At 41.1% G+C, this 19943-nt stretch overlaps 1 protein-coding gene across 3 annotated transcripts in view; it reads right to left on the reverse strand.

The window, feature by feature from the left end:
• KIF13B (kinesin family member 13B) overlaps nt 1–19943 on the reverse strand; it is a 134310-nt gene that overhangs the window by 44021 nt on the left and 70346 nt on the right. For all 3 annotated transcript variants that reach the window (XM_054819277.1, XM_054819276.1, XM_054819275.1), the window contains exons 12-23: nt 18700–18810; nt 16000–16134; nt 13932–14062; nt 12830–12916; nt 10623–10813; nt 9581–9791; nt 8272–8434; nt 6039–6185; nt 5393–5542; nt 4603–4731; nt 2958–3128; nt 1274–1431 (exon numbers count right to left, since the gene is read on the reverse strand). In XM_054819277.1, coding sequence (XP_054675252.1) covers nt 1274–1431; nt 2958–3128; nt 4603–4731; nt 5393–5542; nt 6039–6185; nt 8272–8434; nt 9581–9791; nt 10623–10813; nt 12830–12916; nt 13932–14062; nt 16000–16134; nt 18700–18810 — 1784 coding nt within the window. The remainder of the gene's footprint in view (nt 1–1273; nt 1432–2957; nt 3129–4602; nt 4732–5392; nt 5543–6038; nt 6186–8271; nt 8435–9580; nt 9792–10622; nt 10814–12829; nt 12917–13931; nt 14063–15999; nt 16135–18699; nt 18811–19943) is intronic.

Below are 19943 nucleotides of genomic sequence, written 5' to 3' on the forward strand. Positions count from 1 at the left end.
CCCCCCAAAGCATTAGCTCTGACTGGAGATTGAAGAAGCAAAGGAACACTTCAACAGATGCACCACTTGTGAGTATATAGGGTTACTAATTGTGCAGTGCTTATAAATTTTACTTGATAACCATTTTAGTCAAATATCAGAAATAAGCCTTTTCTTGATTCCAATACAAAAAACCCCAAAACAATTCTACTATATTCTAACATTTAAGCTCTGGTCTCAACTACTGCCACAGAAGCCCAGTGTTGTTAGTGCAATCAGGTTCATACAGAAGACAGCAGAATGAAATATGGCATTGTCTCACAAGCTTTCGAGATTCAGGGCACTTTCCTTAACTTCATGATACTACTGCCTTCTCTCCAATTCTTCCAAGAGCTTAAATAAGAAATGGCCGCTTTTGTAGTACTTCAAAATTAAAAAGGAAGGAGGTACTTACTACTCAGCTACCAAACGTAACTCACTATTTTATAGCATCCTTTTTCCATCTCCTCTTTGCCATATTTTCCTGACTTCTCTTTTAAACTTCTCTCTCTATAGCTTAATACTCAACATGCTCAACACGCTCAACACAAGCTTAGGCTGGAAGTAAAAAGAGAAATAACTGCCAATAAATTAAGGTGCAGAGCTGCCTTCTAATTGGAGAGGCAAAACAACTTACATTTAAGAAAATGCTACTAGGCCTACTTTGGGGACAACAAACAGCTGCCAGCAAAGAAGCAAACCCTTTCAGTCTAAATTACCATACTGCTGCATATTAACTCCAATTGAAGTAATTAGCAATACAGCTCTTCCAATGGAAGCATTACAGTGATGACATTTCATGGCCAAAACCAAACTGGAGTCAGACTTTGAATAAATATATCAGCCTACAGTCAGAAAAACATCTTGCTGGTTTAGATTTGATAGCTCTTTCCAGTGCAGACTAGTGTAACAATATAAAGGAAAATAATCAGCTTGCTCTTTTGTAAAACACCACTAATGCGCTTGAGTTTGCCTAAATAAAAAGGACTTCAATGTCTTTCAAGTTTTGCCACTTTTACCTTGAAACAGAGATGGGCATTTCTCCTCTTTCACCTTTTTAAAGCCTACTGACACATCGCGTGGTGTTTTTCCAATGAAGAGCATCTATTTATAATAGTCTAATAGACAGAGTCTCAAACACATGTTCAGTTGTCTTCAGTTCAAAATTTGACTACTTATCCCAAACCTGCTTCAAAATTGGGCACCTCAGTGATTTTCAAAATTTCTGAACCAAGGGTCTATTTTCCATATTTACCTGTCACGAAGGCTGCGTGTTTTGGCTTGAATTATTCCCAAATCCCACAGGGCTGGATTTTTGCGGTCACCGCTCTGCTTGTTCCCATATACTTCAATTGCCAAAGCACCATCATAAAGATGTTCCATGAAGTCTTCGGAAATATTTACAGAAACTTCCTGTATGCAACAAATTGGTTGATGACTGTGACTACACAATGACTTAGGCTTAGAGATTTACTTTAATACGAGCATGTAGTAAAGTCACCCTGGTTCCCAAGACACAATATAGACGAAAGGAAGAACTGTCACCTCAGTTTGTAAAATCAGGAAGCAAGGCAAAGATACATGATTCAATGAAGATTAAAGTCTACAAAGAGCTCAAAAATGATCGCATGCTGTTCTAAGTCCTGATCCAATAGTTAAAAAAATAAAAATCATATGTTCTAATGTTCAGCAGAAAATCAAAACTCATCAGAAGGCATTATATCTGTTTTACAAATGGTAAGTGGAATAAATTGCTCAGTGTAATGACAAATGATAGAAAGAACAAGTTGAGAACTCAGGTGATTGGCTGGGATTCATCTAAGCTGACTTTAGATATCTCTGTTAAAGATGCCTCCACTCAGTTGCTCAAAAGTCAACAGGAACAAATAGTCTGTTCTAAGATACATGACCTCACTTCAACATCTACATTAGGATAACAGGCATCATGTCCCAGGACTGGGACATTTCTCTCCACTACTTCAGAGTGTAGAGTGATCAGCTCAGATATGGACATCATAAAATCATGGAATCCCAGACTGGTTTAGGTTGGAAGGGAAGTCCATCCAGTCCCACTCCCCCTGCCATGGGCAGGGACACCCTCCACTAGCCCAGGTTGCCCAAAGCCCCATCCAACCTGGCCTTGAACACTGCCAGGGAGCCAGGGGCAGCCACAGCTTCTCTGGGCAACCTGTGCCAGGGCCTCAGCACCCTCACAGGGAAGGATTTCTGCCTCACATCCCATCTCCATCTCCCCTCCTGCAGCTTCAGGCCATTCCCCTTGGCCTGTCACTCCCTGCCCTTGGCACCAGTCCCTCTCCAGCTTTCCTGGAGCCCCTGCAGGGACTGGAAGGGGCTCTAAGGTCTCCCCGCAGCCTTCTCTTCTCCAGGCTGAACCAGCCCAACTCTCTCAGCCTGAGGTCTCCAGAGCAGAGGGGCTCCAGCCCTCGCCTCATCTCCGTGGCCTCCTCTGGCCTGGCTCCAACAGCTCCATGTCCTCCTTGTGCTGGGGACCCCCGAGCAGGATGCAGCACTGCAGGGGGGTCTCAGCAGAGTGGAGTAGAGGGGCAGAATCCCCTCCCTCGACCTGCTGCTCACGCTGCTGGTGATGCAACCCAAATGCACTCAGTATCACTCTTCCATTTACGCTCAGGAGCATTTTTATTATAGGTAAACTCTACCATAAGTCTCTCTGCTGAACAGATTGATTTCCTTTATTAATTCACTCTTCACCTTCTGTGATTTTTGTATAAGTGAAGAGTGTAGTACAATCAAACCTACATGGACTCCGAAGATGTTTCAAGTTCTTATTAAAAATGGTATTAGGGTATCAGCCTCAGGAAATATTATACTGACAGCAAAAAGGTAACTAAAACTGTTATGCTAGCATAAACCTGCTTTGCCTGTCTACAGTTTCATTAATAAAATAGAAGAAAGTTTACATTGCAGTGATCGAAGACAACCATGCACCGCGGCTCCTTGCTGATGGAAGATAAGGAAGAATCCACCTCAGGTGCAACCTTAACTGGCTCCAATTGATCCCAGAATGTATATTTGCAGAACACAGAGTTGGAGAGGTGCTGTGGCAAACCTGTGGCCTGAAGTATTTTAATCTAGAAAAGAGATGAGAAACAAAGAAAAAGCACTAATTCGTTAGGAATAGAATTAAAAATATCTTCTGTTTGAACAATCTCACTCTGTTCCACTGCAAAATACAGTATTTTGAGTGCATCAGCTGAACATCGCCACTAGATGTCACCGGGCACCTATTTCTTGGGAGTAAAAGCTAAAGGTATGAATATCAAACACACCAAAACATTTTGTTAATTTTTCATGGTGAGATGCACCAAAAACTTTATAACTGAAGAGGAATACAATAAAAATTTCATACTTCTACAAAAGCTGGCTCCTTTATTCTCCAAAATCCTTGTCTGAAGATACTACGTGTCCTTATTCTTTGATGCTAGAAACAATACAAAAATAACCCCAACAATACAAAAGTAGCCTGTCCCCTCTTTTTCAAAATCAAGGCCAAACAGAAACAAAATGTTTTGAATAGAACAAAGCCATCATATTAACCATGTTATTTAATAAACTATTTGCCATTTGTCAAACTAAGTTCTGATGAGTTAGATTCCTATGGTAAGACACCACTCAAGAGCCTCAGAACATGTTTTCTGCAGCAATGCCCCGTACTGCTTGCAAGCACACGGAGCTCTATGGGACAGGATAAACAGTGAAAAAGAGTACAGCTGCCCGGAAATTGTTTATATGTTCCAGAAGCCAGAAAAGTTGGGGTTCCACTCCCTCTAGTGCTTTTTGCCTCCCTCTTTTCTTATCTGTAGCTTGGCCTATCTTGCATTTTACTGCAACACAGAACTGCTAGTAAATCCTTCCTGCTAACTTCCTTTTCATTAACAATAACAAACACAACTGCATATATTTCACAAAACATTGAATATTTAGAAAGAGAGAGATTGAAGGAGAATGATTCACAAAACAATGGGAGTTTATCAGATCCTATGACTCCTTTTGAATTAGATATGGTAGCTCTGATCCTAGTGCACAGATGTTCCATGTGTTCCAAGACTACAATAAACTGTCTGGGGTAAGATGTACATGTATGCATATAAATATAGTTTTAATGAATATCTTGCATACGTAAAATCATGGAGATTGAAAGGAACAAAGCCCTAGTTCTCTTGTATTATTTCAGCCACTCAAGAAACAAAATATTGTGAGAAAAGACCACACAGCAGCACTTCAAGACAAATGCTGAGCACCAGGACATTACACAAGGCCATGACAACAAACACAGCAAAAATATTAAACTCCGTACATACAACTGATTAGGTACAGCTAAATTATTTGTTCTTTTTTATTTTAAATCCTGAAACATCAACAGTTTCATATAGTCAAGACAGGACTCTGCCTGTGTAGCTGAATACTGGAAAAGAATACGGCACAGGAAGTTACAAAGAGACATCTAACATCCAGAAGTCAATGTACCAGGGACTGCTTTATTTTTAGGACATGAGACGGAAGCAGAGAAGATTGCTCAGAGGTTGGGTTATGTCTTGAACTCACCCTGCAGACAAGTTTTCTCTCTTGAGTGTCATTTTCATTTAAATAGTCTGGACTATCTTCGCCTCCAACCAACCTGTCGTCTATCTCTCCACTCACTCGAACAACTTCAACGTGGAGACGACCTGATACCTGGTAAGAAAGGATCAGGAATTACTTGTGTGTCAGAGAACAGCGACAGGTTCACCCCTTTCCACTAACTACAACTATTGCTGTTTCCAGTCTGTAAGCAGACATTTTATTCCTTTCTATTGTTTTGCCCTGTGCATTTGTTGCACCAGGTGAAGAACGCTTTGGAGCAAGAATCAAAGAGCCTTAGTTGTAAAACCACAAAGAAATCTGCCACTAGAGTGACTTGGGAACCGCATACTGCAATCTCACTCACCTTCACACCAGTCTCTAGAGAGCCTGCAAAGCGCACGTGATGCAGAGCACAGATAACATTGCCTGGTATGCTTTAGCTGCGATGAAGTTGTTCTTACAGAATATATTTAAAAGCTTATTCTTGATGGTAGTCAGTGAAAGCCAGTGGAGCTATAGCTCATACTTGTTCAAGTAAGTATCTATTTTGGGCTGCTTCATTCAGAAAGGTGCTCACACAGCTTCTTCCTCTCACAATCACTATGTTGGAATTCAGAGCTGTCTAAACAACTCTAGTAAGGTATTATGGGATTTGCATAATTCAAAATTGTTAGCAAAGAGCTTGTGCACATGAAACTGGAAAATATCTACTAAGATCCATGGGCTGTAATTAAACAGTTGAGTAAGGACAGATTACGGAAGAATGACAAACCTCTCCCTTCTGATTGATGATTGGAACAGCATATTGTAGCTTCACGTCGTAGAACAGGCACTCAAGAAAAACATTGGCTACTCCGATAAGGCTGTGGTTTTCCTGCTCATCGTAGAATGGATCAGCTCGCCTGAAGTAAGCTCTCACCACCTTCAATCAAATTCAAAAGAATGTAAGAAAAACAAACTTTTCGTGAAACAGTTTTCAAAGTGTTGCACAACCAGCCTAACGACAGGAAAATGGACTCAAGAAGAGGCTAGATTAGATCACAAGAAGAATGGAAGCTTGAATTCAACTTTGGACTGAGCAGAAGGCTTGTCCTCAGTGAGTTCTCTTTAGTGTTCTCAGCTTCAGAGACGTCAGCCCGAACACCAACTCCTGTTGTGTTTACTTACTGCTTCTCATTGTACGCTCGGTTTGATCACCAAACTATGCATGCAAACAAGCATCAGAGTGACAAGATAAGGGTTAATGAAATGCTGAAGATCTGCTTTAGTACTAGGAAAAACAAAGGCTCAGGAACACTTACCTCTTTGCATATCTCCCTCCCCTTCTTCCCCCAAAGATTTTCTCACATCTACTTAAACAAAAAAATTTAACAGGGATGTAATTCTATCAGCACAATACTAGAGTAATTTTTACTTACTGGGTTGTCTTCCTCACAGTCTTTCCACTCCTGGTAAAGATCCCTCATATCTACCAGTCGGTTCTCCAGCTTTTCCAGTGACCAAATCTGTTTGCCTTTCCCTTTCCTTCTCACCTGAATAGCAGGCTCACTGAGAATTGCACCTCTCTGTGGAACAATTAAAGAGATATCAATATGGAATTTGTGTCACAACAATAAAAAAAAAAGTTTAAAAATAATATAAAACTGAGAACATCTTTGGGAAAAGTTTGGATTTGGTTCTTTTTTCATTCTAGCTTGAGCAACCAAATTCAAGTGTGACAGACTCTGAGTTCTGCTGTCAGAGCACATTCGTGTTCAGCTGAACTGCAAAGTCTAATCACAGCTAGGGGCACTAGCTTCCATGGATTTTCACCGTACGTAACTGTTACAAATAGGAACATTGAGGATATTCGCGTAATGCTTAAAGTTACAGCAGGCCTGGAGTTCCAGCTAAGGTTACTACTGTCAGCAACTTTCAGCTCCTGCAGACACTTAACCCTCTTTACCATCCCATCTCTAGATGTGTGTGTTGGGTTTGCATGGCAGGGTTTTGGTGGCGGGGGGGCTACAGGGGTGGCTTCTGTGAGAAGCTGCTAGAAGCTCCCCCTGTGTCTCATAGAGCCAATGCCAGCCGGCTCTAAGACGGGCCCGCCGCTGGCCAAGGCCAAGCCAATCAGCGCCTCTGTGATAACATATTTAAGAAGTAGAAAAACACTTAGAGAGAGAGAGCTTTTGCAGCCAGAGAGAGGAGTGAGAAGATGTAAGAAACTCTGCAGACACCAAGGTCAGTGCAGATGGAGGGGGAGGAGGTGCTCCAGGCGCCGGAGCAGAGATCCCCCTGCAGCCCGTGGTGAAGACCATGGTGAAGCAGGCTGTCCCCCTGCAGCCCATGGAGGAAGGATGAGGGGGTGTAGCGATTCCACCTGCAGCCCGTGGAGGACCCCACGCCAGAGCAGGTGGAGGCACCTGAAGGAGGCTGCGGCCCGTGGGAAGCCCACGCTGGAGCAAGTTCCAGGCCGGACCGGTGGACCCGTGAAGAGGGGAGCCCACGCCAGGGCAGGTTTGCTGGCAGGACTTGTGACCCCGTGGGGGACCCCACGCTGGAGCAGTTTGCTCCTGAAGGTCTGCACCCCGTGAGAGGGACTCCATGCTGGAGCAGGGGAACGATGAGAGGAGTCCTCCCCCTGAGGATGAAGAAGCGGCAGAAACACCGTGAGATGAACTGACCGTAACCCCCACTCCCCGTCCCCCTGTGCCGCTGAGGGGGGGAAGGTTGAAGCCGGGAGTGAAGTCGAGCCCGGGAAGATGGGAGGGGTGGGGGCAAGTGTTTTAAGAGTTGATTTTATTTTCTCATTCCTCTACTCTGTTTTGCCTAGTAATAAATTAGATGAATTCCCTCTCTAAGTTTGGTCTGTTTTGCTCGTGACGATAATTAGTGAGTGATCTCTCCCTGTCCTTATCTCGACCTGCAAGCATTTCGTTATGCCTTTTCTCCCCTGTTTAGTGAATGAGGGGAGTGAGAGAGCGGCTCTGGTGGGCACCTGGCCCCCAGCCAGGGTCAACCCACCACAATGTGCCAGAAGACTGCAAGGAAAAACAAGCGGAGAGAGAACCTTATAAAGCAATTGATAAAAATTCTAATCCTGGAATAAACTACATCTACTGCACTAACAACAGCCTGACTATTACCAAAATATTCCTCAAGAACGGAAATAATAAGCCAGCTTAGGTAGCCAGCCTGAGACATGGAAGTCTGGGTTCAGTTCTGTCCTTCCAAAATTTCTAAGATGCCTGGAACAAATCACCCAAATCCTCTCTGCTCCAGTTCCTCCCTGTACAAGGGGGAGATGACAGCATTTTCTCAACTCACTAGGATGATGTAAAGCCAAATGCCCACAAAGTGATGGTAAATACTTGAAATAGAGGTTACCTAACCTGCACAGATTTTTATCACTCTGCAACAGAAGGAAGCGTGAACTTCAACACCAGTGGAAAGGTCTCGCACCATAACATTATCAGCAAGCTAGTGCACTGTAAGACTTTCATGGTAAGAAAATAAGGTAACGATCTAGCATGCACTAACAGAGCCATGTTTAATGCACACCAATAGACTGGCAAACTATCTAGACCATTAAAGTCAGAATACGACAAATATGAACGCTGAAGTGCAAACTCACTGAACAATGATTTAGTTCTGTTAGGGCTACCTTACCTTACTGTTAGCATTAAGGCTTGAAGCTGGGATCTGGAGGGTAACTTTATACTCTGTCCTCTTGTCCAGTTCTTCTCCGATAAAATTGGCTTCTCTCACGTACAAATTGGCTTTAACGATCTGCTCTCGCAGCTTTCTCAGGCTGTGGGTCAACATTTCTTCTCTAAAAGAAGGGGATTTGGAGGGGGAAACGGGAAAAATCATGGTATTCAAGTGTTGAAACTCAGTACAAAACAAATGATCACTTGACAGAAAGGAGCCTTAACATTCGGCCTTTTAACACAAAAATCAGGTGAATTAAATTGCATTTCTTCTGAGGGGGGGAGGGGGGGAAGATTATCTGTATTAGTTTAGCAGCATGAGCATTAGCATACTGCTGGCTTTGGAGACTTCTTCATGCATCTGCTGAACAGTCAGCTCTTGTGTGGCTTATTCCAGAGTTTCCCCACCACAGACGTGGATGTTCCATCTTACAGAGAAAGATTTATTCAGACACCATGATCCACTTGCTCACTGGCCTTCCTGGCAAGCGTGAGAGCACGCCAACTGTGCAGCACAGGAATCTGGTACCACAAAATATTCCAGACACACAGCTAACACCTTGTTAGACTGTCTCAAATATTTTCTATTTCAAAAGTTGCTTCTCTAGCAATACAAATTAGATTTGTATTTTCTCATTACAATGTCTTTACCATACTCATTGTTTTAGGGTACGTTTCATCTTCCTCCTGCAGCTGCTTTTTTTGACAGTAATACTGGAAATGATCATTTAGAGGGTGAAGTGAATAACCTCAGTGCAATTGCCTAGAAAAGGCAAAGAGGACAGTGGCCCCTCCGTGGTTATTAGAGTTTTTGCGATGCTCTGGATCAAAATTCTTTCTATCATCCTCTTACTCCCTTTTCTTCCTGCACTCTTCTAGTTGCCAGGGCCTGCCCAGGTCAGACAGATGGACGTGAATCAAGAGGAAAAACAACCTTCTGGCAGCTGAGTCATGATCCACAGAAGAACAAACTCCTATACGAGTCCCAAACTTTCTTCCAGTCACCTTACCTTTAGTCAAATGTGTTGCCGATCAGGATAGAGTTTCTCCTTAACAACTAAGCAGGCACTCACTCTTTCTCATCTTTCCCAGCATTATAGGTCTGGTTGTTCTCAGACTAATATTTTTGCTCTGTCCTCCCCAATTCCCTGCAGGAGCCCTCTCAAAAATCTGGCAGAGGTGTGCCAATGCCACTAAAATCTTGCGAAATTCACTAGCACCGAAGAACTTCAAACGAACACTCCCAATGGTCAGATTTGATTACCCACCTCTCCTCTGCCCACTGCCGTAAGCGCTGCTGAGCGCTGGAAGAATGAAAGGAGAACCTGTCCATGCTGCGGAAATGCTGCTTCTCTGGCGACAATCGCCTTCGCAATTGCTCCAGTTCATGTTCATACATGAGCCTCTGGCGTTCAAGCGCAGATCTCTTCTCCTCTTCGTGTTGCTGCTCCAGGCTTTGCAAGATTGACTGCATTGGATCTAAGCAGATGTTGAAAACAAAGAAACTAGTACTTCTGGTGGTCAAATACCTGGTAAGCATAAAATTAAATGGAAACAGTCACACAGTGAATATGGGGCAGAGACAGAGGACTCAGAAATATGAGATCTTTCTCACATTCTGCTACAGATATGCTGTATGACCTTGGGCAAGGCACAGTTTACTATGATTTGTTTTTTCCCTTCACCGTTTTTGCAGCTATCCACGTTAGGGACTGCAGTAGGCACTGAAATCCATGGTGAAGAACGTCCTAGAGAGTACACATAGTTATCATATAAAAGGAGGAAGAGATTATATTTTTGTTATCATGCACATTAAAAAAATGCTGCTGAAATATGGAGTAAAATAAAAATCTACAAAACAGATTGGATCGATGATTTAAGAGAATTGAGGCAAAAGGAAAGAGCAAGCTGAAAAAAACCTTCTTCCTGTTTCCCAAAATAATGCCGCTCTGGGACAGCATGTAAGACCACAAAAACTAAGGAACATGGTTTCAGAGACAGAAATCACTAGTTAATGCCTGAGCGAGACATAAACGCAAGAAAAATAAACAACAAAGTGAAAACACTTTGATTTGAGGCTGCAGTTCCACCAATATTCCAGTTTTGGCTTTTTCCTCAACAAGATCTGCCAAACAAAACATTCTGTGGTGGGGTTTTTCCCCCCCTCAAGTGCTAAAATGGTTACGATGAGTCATTCACAAGAAAAATTCTCCAGCAGGAAGTTTTAAGGGAAAAAGTCTGTGGTTAGGAGTCCTGAAGATGTAATCTCATATTCTGTACCTATTTCCAATAATTTCTGTTGCTTCTTACCATTACTTCCAAGTGCCTTCATAGTGACTTCCATCTGGGCATATTCATAGCTGAAGTTAATCTCACTAGACACTTCACTGGAATTGTCTCCATCTATGTCCAGCTGCTCAACACTATTACTGCACTTCATAGAGTTGTCTTGCTCTTCATCTTCATGATCGGCCTTCTTTTTCTTCTTGGGCAAATTCAGCCTTTAAATAAGAGGAAAAATTTTAAAGAACTATTGATTGTTCAACTCTGAAACAAAGCATTGCTTTCAAAGGTTATATAAATTAAGTTGATTATCCAAATCAGATTCTTCTCTTTCAAAATTGGTTGATCTCCTGTGAGTGTAGTTTTCCCCAGGGTAAACCGGGGAGTTCAAAGCAAACTAACAAATCCATTCTACACTCTAATAATAGAGAGTACCTGATATTACCAATCATATAGTTTAGATATGATTTTTTTCAGTCATCCCGTATCTAAAAAATTTAGAGGCAATAATGAAATTGTATCATAGAATCCCAGGTTGGACGGGACCTCAAGGATCATCTGGTCCTTTCTTGGCAAAAGCTCCATCTAGACAAGATGGCTCCACACCCCGTCCACCTGAATCTTAAAAGTGTCCAATGTTGGGGAATCCACCGCTTCCCTGGGGAGATTATTCCAATGACTGATTGTTCTCATTGTGAAAAATTTTCCTCTTGTGTCCAATCGGAATCTCCCCAGGAGTAACTTGCACCCGTTACCCCTCGTCTTTTCCATGTGACTCCTTGTAAAAAGGGAGTCTCCACCTTCTTTGTAGCCACCCTTTAAGTACTGGACCATGGTGACGAGGTCTCCCCTAAGCCTTCTTTTCTCAAGGCTGAACAAACCCAATTCTCTCAGCCCTTCCCCATATGGCAGGCTTCCCAGTCCTTTGATCATCTTTGTGGCCCTTCTCTGAACCCTCTCCAGCCTGTCCATATCCTTTTTGTATAGCGGGGATCAAAACTGAACACAATATTCCAGGTGTGGCCTGACCAGCACTGAGTAGAGTGGGAAAATGACTTCTTTATCTCTGCCAGTGATGCCCTTGTTGATGTGACCCAGCATCCTGTTGGCTTGCTTTGCCACAGCAACACTCTCTTCACTCATACTGAGCTTCTTGTCCACCAAGATCCCCAGGTCCCTCTCCACAGAGCTTCTCCCCAGTCAGGTAGATCCCAGTCTGTGCTGCACTCCTGGATTATGTTTTCCCAGGTGCAAGACCTTACACTTGTCCTTGTTGAACTTCATATGTTTTTTGTTAGCCCACTCTTCCAACCTGTTCAGGTCTTCCTGCAGGGTGGCTCTCCCTTCCAAAGTGTCGACTTCCCCACTCAGTTTAGTACCATCCACAAAATTCATCAGGGTGCACTTGATCCCATCATCCAGATCACTTATGAAGATATTAAGCAGCATGGGGCCCAGTATCGATCCCTAGTGGACTCCACTTGTGACAGGCTGCCAGTTCAAAGAGCTGTATACCACAACCTGTCAGCCAGTTGCCCACCCATCACACGGACCACTTGTCTAGATCATAATGTATCTTGTCTAGACCATAACACAAAAGTTTCAGATTATCATTTAAATCCACTGATCTTTAAGGTACTTCAGCCACAGAGGGTCTCAAGAATACAGTCCTTCCCAGAAAACTTCTACCAGTGATCCTGTCTGATACAAGAAGGTCGTAGGTATGGCTGGAGCTGGAACTCTGAGGAACAGAGAACACAGTCACCTTGTAAGACCCAGATCACTGTATAACATAGGTCAAAAATCTAACACTGTATCTGAAAAATCCAAAAGGCAACCTATTCAAGTCAAAGTTTGGGTGTAATATTTTCACCGTGGAAGAGAGTGTACTTACTATTAATGTGGTACCAAACCACATTAAAGTTACCAGCTCAAAAATGAAATCTCTTCAGTGAGATAATAGCATTGATAACTACAGCAAAGTCCTCATCAGCAAGGTTACAGTTCCTTAAAAACACAAGAAGTTAAATCGACCTCATGCTCTGAAATTAAAACCACACACAGTTGCTATAGCATTTAGCAATCAAGAACAGTCAGTCATCAGCATTGCCTTTATAATCCCAAAACGAAATCGCCTCCTCCTGCAGCTCAAACGCTCCACTGACATCTTTCCTTATACCTTAAGATAAAACAAAGTTGGTGCAAACTTACAGATTCTTTAATATCTATTGTACCTGAAGAAGTGGTTGTTTCCCCACAGTATTCTGTCTCCATGATGTAGTTGGATAGGACACACGACAGCAGAACCATTTACAAATGTCCTGTGAAAAGACAAAAATCTAAAGCAAATGCATCTATATAAGGCTTAAATATTTTTTTCCAGCAGTACTTTCCTTATTATAACTAGCTAAGGTAGGCAAACATGTTTATGGATTGCAAACAGGCCAGAACATCCCCATAAACTTCATTGATCTACCCTGTGCTGTTTCACAAGCTCCTCAAACTCAGCTTCTTTTGATTCCTTCAGCTTACAGAATTCAGCAGTTTTGGATAGATATCATGACAGCTATGTCTGGGGAGTATAATTAGAGCTTAAAAATCAGAGGCCTGAAAAAAAGATGATCTCACTGGAAATAAACACCTTTCACATCACTCTGAAATAGAGACACAAAATAAAACCATTTGAATAAGACATCAGAGACCTTTGCTATATAAATAGCTCAAAGACAATAAACTAATTAGAATAATCAGAAACTACTTTTATTTCAGAGTCAGGTTAAGTCTGAAAATAGGATCATAGGATAAATCAAATTTGAAGGGAATCTCAGGATGTCATCCAGTCAAATCTCCTGCTCAAAGCAGAAGCAACTACGACTCTCAGTAAAAGTGAAATTGTTGAATTTTGTGTATCTAACAATAAATTATTGGAGATGCTGACGATGCATGTCATTTTGTGATCAATTTGAATATACCATCTGCTTTTCAAGTACTGCTACTTAATCAAATAAAGCAACAAATGCTTCAGCAGCTCTTTGCATATCAACAGATTTCCTAGAAAATTAATTCAAATTTTGATAGTTACATCTACACAGCTGCAAATCAGCAAGTATCTAGTTGCTGAAAGCATACGCAATTTACTCATCCTCTCTTTGAAAACTTAGACTACAAACACCGTCACTAAGAGAAATCTCATTAGAACAAAAGATGCGAGTTGACAGAGGGGTAGACAACAACTAAAACAAAAACCGGATAAAAGTAGAATTTTCTTACTTCAGAACACATAGAAAAGTGTAACTACAATTATTATACAACTGGAGCTGTATTTTATTCCTTTACCTAGTATTTTTTTGAGGTGTTAACATAACCTGTCCTTCTGGGGTGATGTCTATAATGCAGTGTTCAGGAAGAATTCCCATTCCACACAGCTGGATATCTTGAGAGTTGTCTGAGCCTATTAATGTGTGCTCCTGGGGAAAATTGATTCAGATTTTAGCAACGGATTGCAAAAGTTCACTAGTTCTAACTCATCCATTCTCCTTCTGGATATATCATTTAATTCCAAAATTTCAAAGCTGTTCAATACTTCCCTTAAAGGGAAAAAGGATAATGAAACATTGCAAACAAATCCTCACTTTGTCTTATAGTAGCAAGTAGGGAGCACTCAGGAAAGTTTACAGGCAACAGTTAAACCCAAAGATGAAGAGGTTTCTGTAATTTAATTGTGGAATTCAGTGCCTCAGGATGCTGCAGAAGCCAAAAGTATAGAGGAGTTCAAAGAGGAATTAAGGCAGGTTCACAGTGGTTTGACCCATGGTTATTACACGGGTTCCATCTAGATCATCCAACAGCTTAGGAAATTCCTGAAGTAATAGAGGCAGGGGGGATTTGGCGGACGAAGGATCACTCCACACACCCCCCAGTTCATCCATTTCTTTTTTAGGCATTTTAAAGCAATTTTTGAGGAACAGATACAACAGTTTACCTAAGTCAGATGAAGTTGTTCTTCGGTACTTACAAGAACCTTGTAAGAACTAGTACACATGCAGCTCAGCATTAAAGAGAATGTGGGCAAGATTTCTACTCTGAGAAGCAAGAGAGTTTAATCACAGGATTTTAGGCAAAACAGGTGTAAGTCATTTTATGGAGAGCATTTCAAAGCACAGGGATTTCTACACCAAAATTCTCAACTGACAAAATTAATTTGCATTATTAAAAAAAGAAAAACAGTACAAACAGACAAAACTTACGCCATGCAACGGGGTTTTCTCTAGAAAAGGAAAGAAGCATAGTACCACCTGAGAGTTTTCTACTAGTACCAATGGGCAAGGTCTATTTTCTGAGCAGGTGTTGTTCTCAGTGCACTCTTGTCACGTGTTCACAATGAACACCGCAGAAGTCGGCTCTGCTTCAATAGCTGCCAGCGTCGAGGCTGATTTAGCAGCTTGAGTCACACTCTGGACACCTACGTCCAAGGCGCCTGGAAAGGATTCAATTCTTCTCCCGAAACCTCAGCTCAACTCTTTTCTCCTTTTTAATGCTTTTTAGCAGATGCAACACTGAGAAAGTTCTTTGCCTTCATTGAGATATCACAGAGCCAATTATGACTGATATAAAAGAGGATCACGTACTTCCTAAGACTGACTAAACCAAAACCATCTTTCAGTCCAATTGCTAATTCCGTGGCTGTTTTGAGAGTTACTATAGACCATTTCAAAGAGAAGAGAATGATTTAATGGGAAGCTCAAACTGCTGATGTTCTTACACTCCTAAATTTTTCAAACTTATATTCTAAAACATGACTTAAAAATGGTTGCATCCCATTTCTTCTCCTGGCTCCAGATCACGTCTACATAGTTTGTTAAACTAGAATAAACTGCCCAAATGTTTCAGTGCAGAGTCCAAAAGCCACGTTACACGTTTTATGTTTAACATCAGTAACGGGGACCGCACGTCAGCAGAAATGCTAAAACAGAACAGAACTTGATTTTCACTCCTGGCAAGTTGCACGAGGAGGAATAAAAATGTATTTTTTAAACTGAATGTTTACATGCAGAAGCAAGCTGATACTGATATGCTCAGATAAAACACTTTTCTGGGTAAAACCTTGTGAAAGCTGGCATAAAAAACCCCCAGAAGACAGTTCCTAAAAGAGAACAGCTCTAAATTTCTTTTAAATATCGAAACAAAACCATAAAAAATCCAAACCTTCATCTGCTACAAAGAATTAAATTTGAAATAAAAAGGTTGTACTCATTTTTAATGAGGCAGTGACTATCGGAGAATGCTTTAGATATACAGTTTTTATAACATTCTGTAAGTACACCTCTGTCAATGGCATTAGAGGCCCATCTCTATTTAAAAAAACCCAAAATATTTATATATGTATATCAATATCTATTTTTACCTTTAAATAGTATACCAGAAGTTCATTGAGAGCTGGATCTGCATTCAAATTAACCAGGAAGCACTTATTATCCCCAACTTTTATTCCAGAAGACTGAAGAGATATGCCAAGACTTTCCAACTGTTTCTGACGCTCCTGCAAGAGAGTAGCCATCAAAAAATTAAGCCGATTGATGTATAGCCCTTTGAAAACGCATTCCTATCAGCCAAAGCCACAAGACAAAATGATGGGCAGCTACTTCTGAAAAAGGTAACTCTTCTGCAATAGATTAGCCACAAAAGCCTTAGTTATATCAAGCTTTGATCGGGATATCTGTAATTTCTCTTGTCCTTCCACCTCTGGTCTCGGAGGGCTACGTGCAATGGTCTCACGCGGTTGCATCTTCCTAGTGAAAATGGAAAACAGCTGAGAGCAGCACACTGCAGTACTGTAGGAGCTTCTCCATGACCTCACTGGAACAGCAAAATGCTACCACAAAGCCATCTCTAGAGCCCTTTATTTTCTCTTTTGAGCTAAAAAGCAACAAGTTAAGTTAAATCCCTGCCAAGTCAAGCTCCATGTCTATCTTTTATTCCAGAGCAATCAAAATGACAAAAAACTGGCAACCTGCTATTTAAGTAATGCAAATAACACTTCCTGCTGAACAAGAATAGTAGCATTTTGGATGGTGTTTTGTTCTTGTCAATAGACTTCACAGAATTCAACAACAAAGCATTACTGTGCAAAAATGTACATCTTTCAAAGGGAAGTGTTTGAGTGAAGACAAGAGCAGTGAAAGAGGAACATTAAACATTTCTGACTTAAGAACAGAAAGGGATTCTTCTACAAAAAAATTGAGACAGAAATGTTGAGAATTGCTCTCAGGATCGTACAGAAATTGAAATGAGACTATCCACAACAGCAAACAAAATTTAAAAAATAAACATATGAGGCCTCTCACGGAATTACTACGGGGAAGCACAAACAAGTGAGTAAAAAAATACAAGACACCTGCAGGGCCTTCCATGTGATGCTGAGACTTAAAAATAATAAATAAATTCAGCAGACATTACATAGGAATAATGCTGGAACCTTTATTAAGTTTCTGATCTTTACCTATCACTCTGCTTTGTATGTAAAAACTTAGTATGTCATTCCATTCAGTATAATTCTCTGTTCAGCACTGGTCTAATCAAGATTAAAATAGCAAAGAACAGCAAGCACAACTCCCTCTTGATTTTCTCTACCCCGTCTTCCCACACACTTACAAAACCAACATAATGTCCTTGTAAGGAAAAGTCGTGTGTGTGTATGTGTGAGAGAGAAAACAAAGAACAGAGGAAAAACTGTAGTGTGATGTCAAAGATCTCTCTTCCGATCATCAGTGCCAGGCTCTGAAGTTCACGTAATTCCTTATTATCTACAGAGATAAAGAACGTGTTGCCCAAAGGAGGACTTGGCCCAGTCTAAATCTCATAGGATTAACTTAAAGAAAATGAGCCAGTTTCTGCTGACTTTTGCTCAAGACCTAATGTTAATTAACTTAAACATTCAAAATACATTAAAAGTATGTCAAATACTCAATGAAAATGTGAAAAATTGCCTATTCACCTAGCCTTTAAGGCTTTGAACCCTTCTTGCCACTCAATCTCTACAAACTGCCTCTTCAATGCCCTTCATTCTTTATGAGGACTCATCCTTTCCACAAAGATTTACAATTATCTCTCCATCCTACCTGCCTACCCTGCCACAGTTTGACAGACAGATGTTGGTGGATGCTGGCCAGAAGTAAAATCAGTTGACAGAGCCATGATATAAATGCCATTACTCCAGTTTTTCAATCTCCTCACACGCTCAGGGTTTCTATGCCTAGAAACTATTGTGTAGGATAAGAGCAGAAATTCATCATTATTATTATTATTCACCCTTATACACACAGAGGAAAATCCAGGGTACGAATCTGCTTTGAAAGCCCGACGCCCTCATAGTCACAAACAGCATTTCTGACAATGGATCTTCAAAACTAAAGTCAACACAGTCTATTCTGATTGTGTCATCCACAAGAGGGCTTTGTATCGGAGGCTCCATTTTCTCCTTATTTATTACATGCTATTCATCACCTTTCAATAGTCCTCCCCCCTCAAAAGCTCCCTACTGCAAATTTCTACATCAGCGTTTGTGTGGTAAGAATTGGAAGTGTCATGCAATAATCGTGGTGACCTGTGCAATTTTTCAACACAACCATCTTATTCGGTTATGGTCTGAGGCCCTAAGTATCAGTTTAAGAAGTATTAAAATACACAGGGATCATGAACAGTTCTATTTTTTAATATTCTGAATGCCCTCTGCCTTGTGTATTGAGGCATTCTGTACATAACCTTGCATTTAACGCTCTCAATGCTCCATCTTTCATCACAAACGATTTCACTGTCTGAAGAATATAAAATCCCTGTAATCCTCTCATCTACGGATTATTATTTTTTTAAATAACGTCTCCATTTGCATACAGTGACAATTTATTATTGTCACTGGAATAGCAATCTAGGAGGCACTCAGCTATCACAGGAATTAAGCGAAGCTTTTCAAAAGGGCAATAAGCTTGACCTACTTACCCATAAATGTGGGGAGAGAGTCAGACAATCTCTATGAACTGACAGACAAAGGAAACAAACCTATTTTTCATAAAAAATGGGAGGGTGGCAGAAAAAGAAAACAGCGAACCTGTGCTATCTCCTCAGTTTTTCTTAATTTTTCTTCCCAGGTCACAGTCATTTCCTGAATCAACTTTTCTGATTCCTCCAATCGTTCTTTTAACTCTGGTGATTTCATAGCCTGTGGAAATAAAAGCAAATAAAACAAGAAAGGCCGTTGTGCTTTGGGTTTTTTTCACATTACTGTCACACAGATGGGGGGAAAAAAAGGAACCATAACTTTACTCATTTTCCAAGGCATACTTACCGGTAAGTAAACGGTTTTCTAAAATGCATGTTGCATATAAATGCAGAATCCATGAAAAACTTAGTTTAATTAGTTTCAAGTACAGATGCTAAAGTGGAGCTTATATACGTCAATGCAAACCAATTACACGATGCTGGCAGATTTGCACAAAGATATTCAAACGCAAACTATTCTCATTTCTATACCAATACAGGTATTCCAAACAACGCGTATCTAAACCAATCTTGTTTCTCAAGATACTGCTGATACGAGCCACCATCTCAGCTGTCGCTCCCTCAAAATGGCATTTACCATCTGAGTCACTCAAAGTGCCACGGCCACCAAAATATCTTTATTGTTCATTTTGATAGGGCCTGATGGGCGTGGTATTTTTCTTTCTATAGCAAGTATGAAGGCATTTGAGGTGTTCTGGTTACTCACCTCTACATACACACATCATAAGGCTTCTTTTGACAACCGCTTTGTAAAAATGCTCTAATTTTGTTTTGTGAAATAGTCAAAGGCCCATGTTCTGTCCAAGGACTAACTTGAGAATAAGAAGATACCCCCACCACCGCCCATCAGACACCCCAAAAACTGAAACAACATCAACATTTTTATACTACACATATTTACTTCCTCCAGTCTCAGTACTGGCATATTCCTCCTCTATAACCTTGAACAGGAAGCCTATGGACTTCCTTACGTCGTTATTTCATTACCGCTAATGAGATGAAAATGGTTTTGGATGGTAGGTATTTATGCAATGCCAATTAATGCAAGCATCATTCTCCATCAGATATTCCCTTACTACAAACCCAAAACTCCTCACAGGAATCCAAATCAGAGTGGCCTCATTACAGTGCAGTTTGTTCAAGAAACGAAGTAAGTGCCAGGAGTGGAAAATCCTGTTTTAAGACAGGAGATTCCTCTGCCTCAAGACACAACAGCCTAGGAACTGTCAGCTGACGTGTCCCGTGTGGTCTTTTTCTGGTTGAATATCTCAAATACCTAAATACAGGGTAAAA

Source organism: Grus americana, chromosome 3 (assembly GCF_028858705.1).
Source record: "Grus americana isolate bGruAme1 chromosome 3, bGruAme1.mat, whole genome shotgun sequence".
NCBI lineage: Eukaryota > Metazoa > Chordata > Aves > Gruiformes > Gruidae > Grus > Grus americana.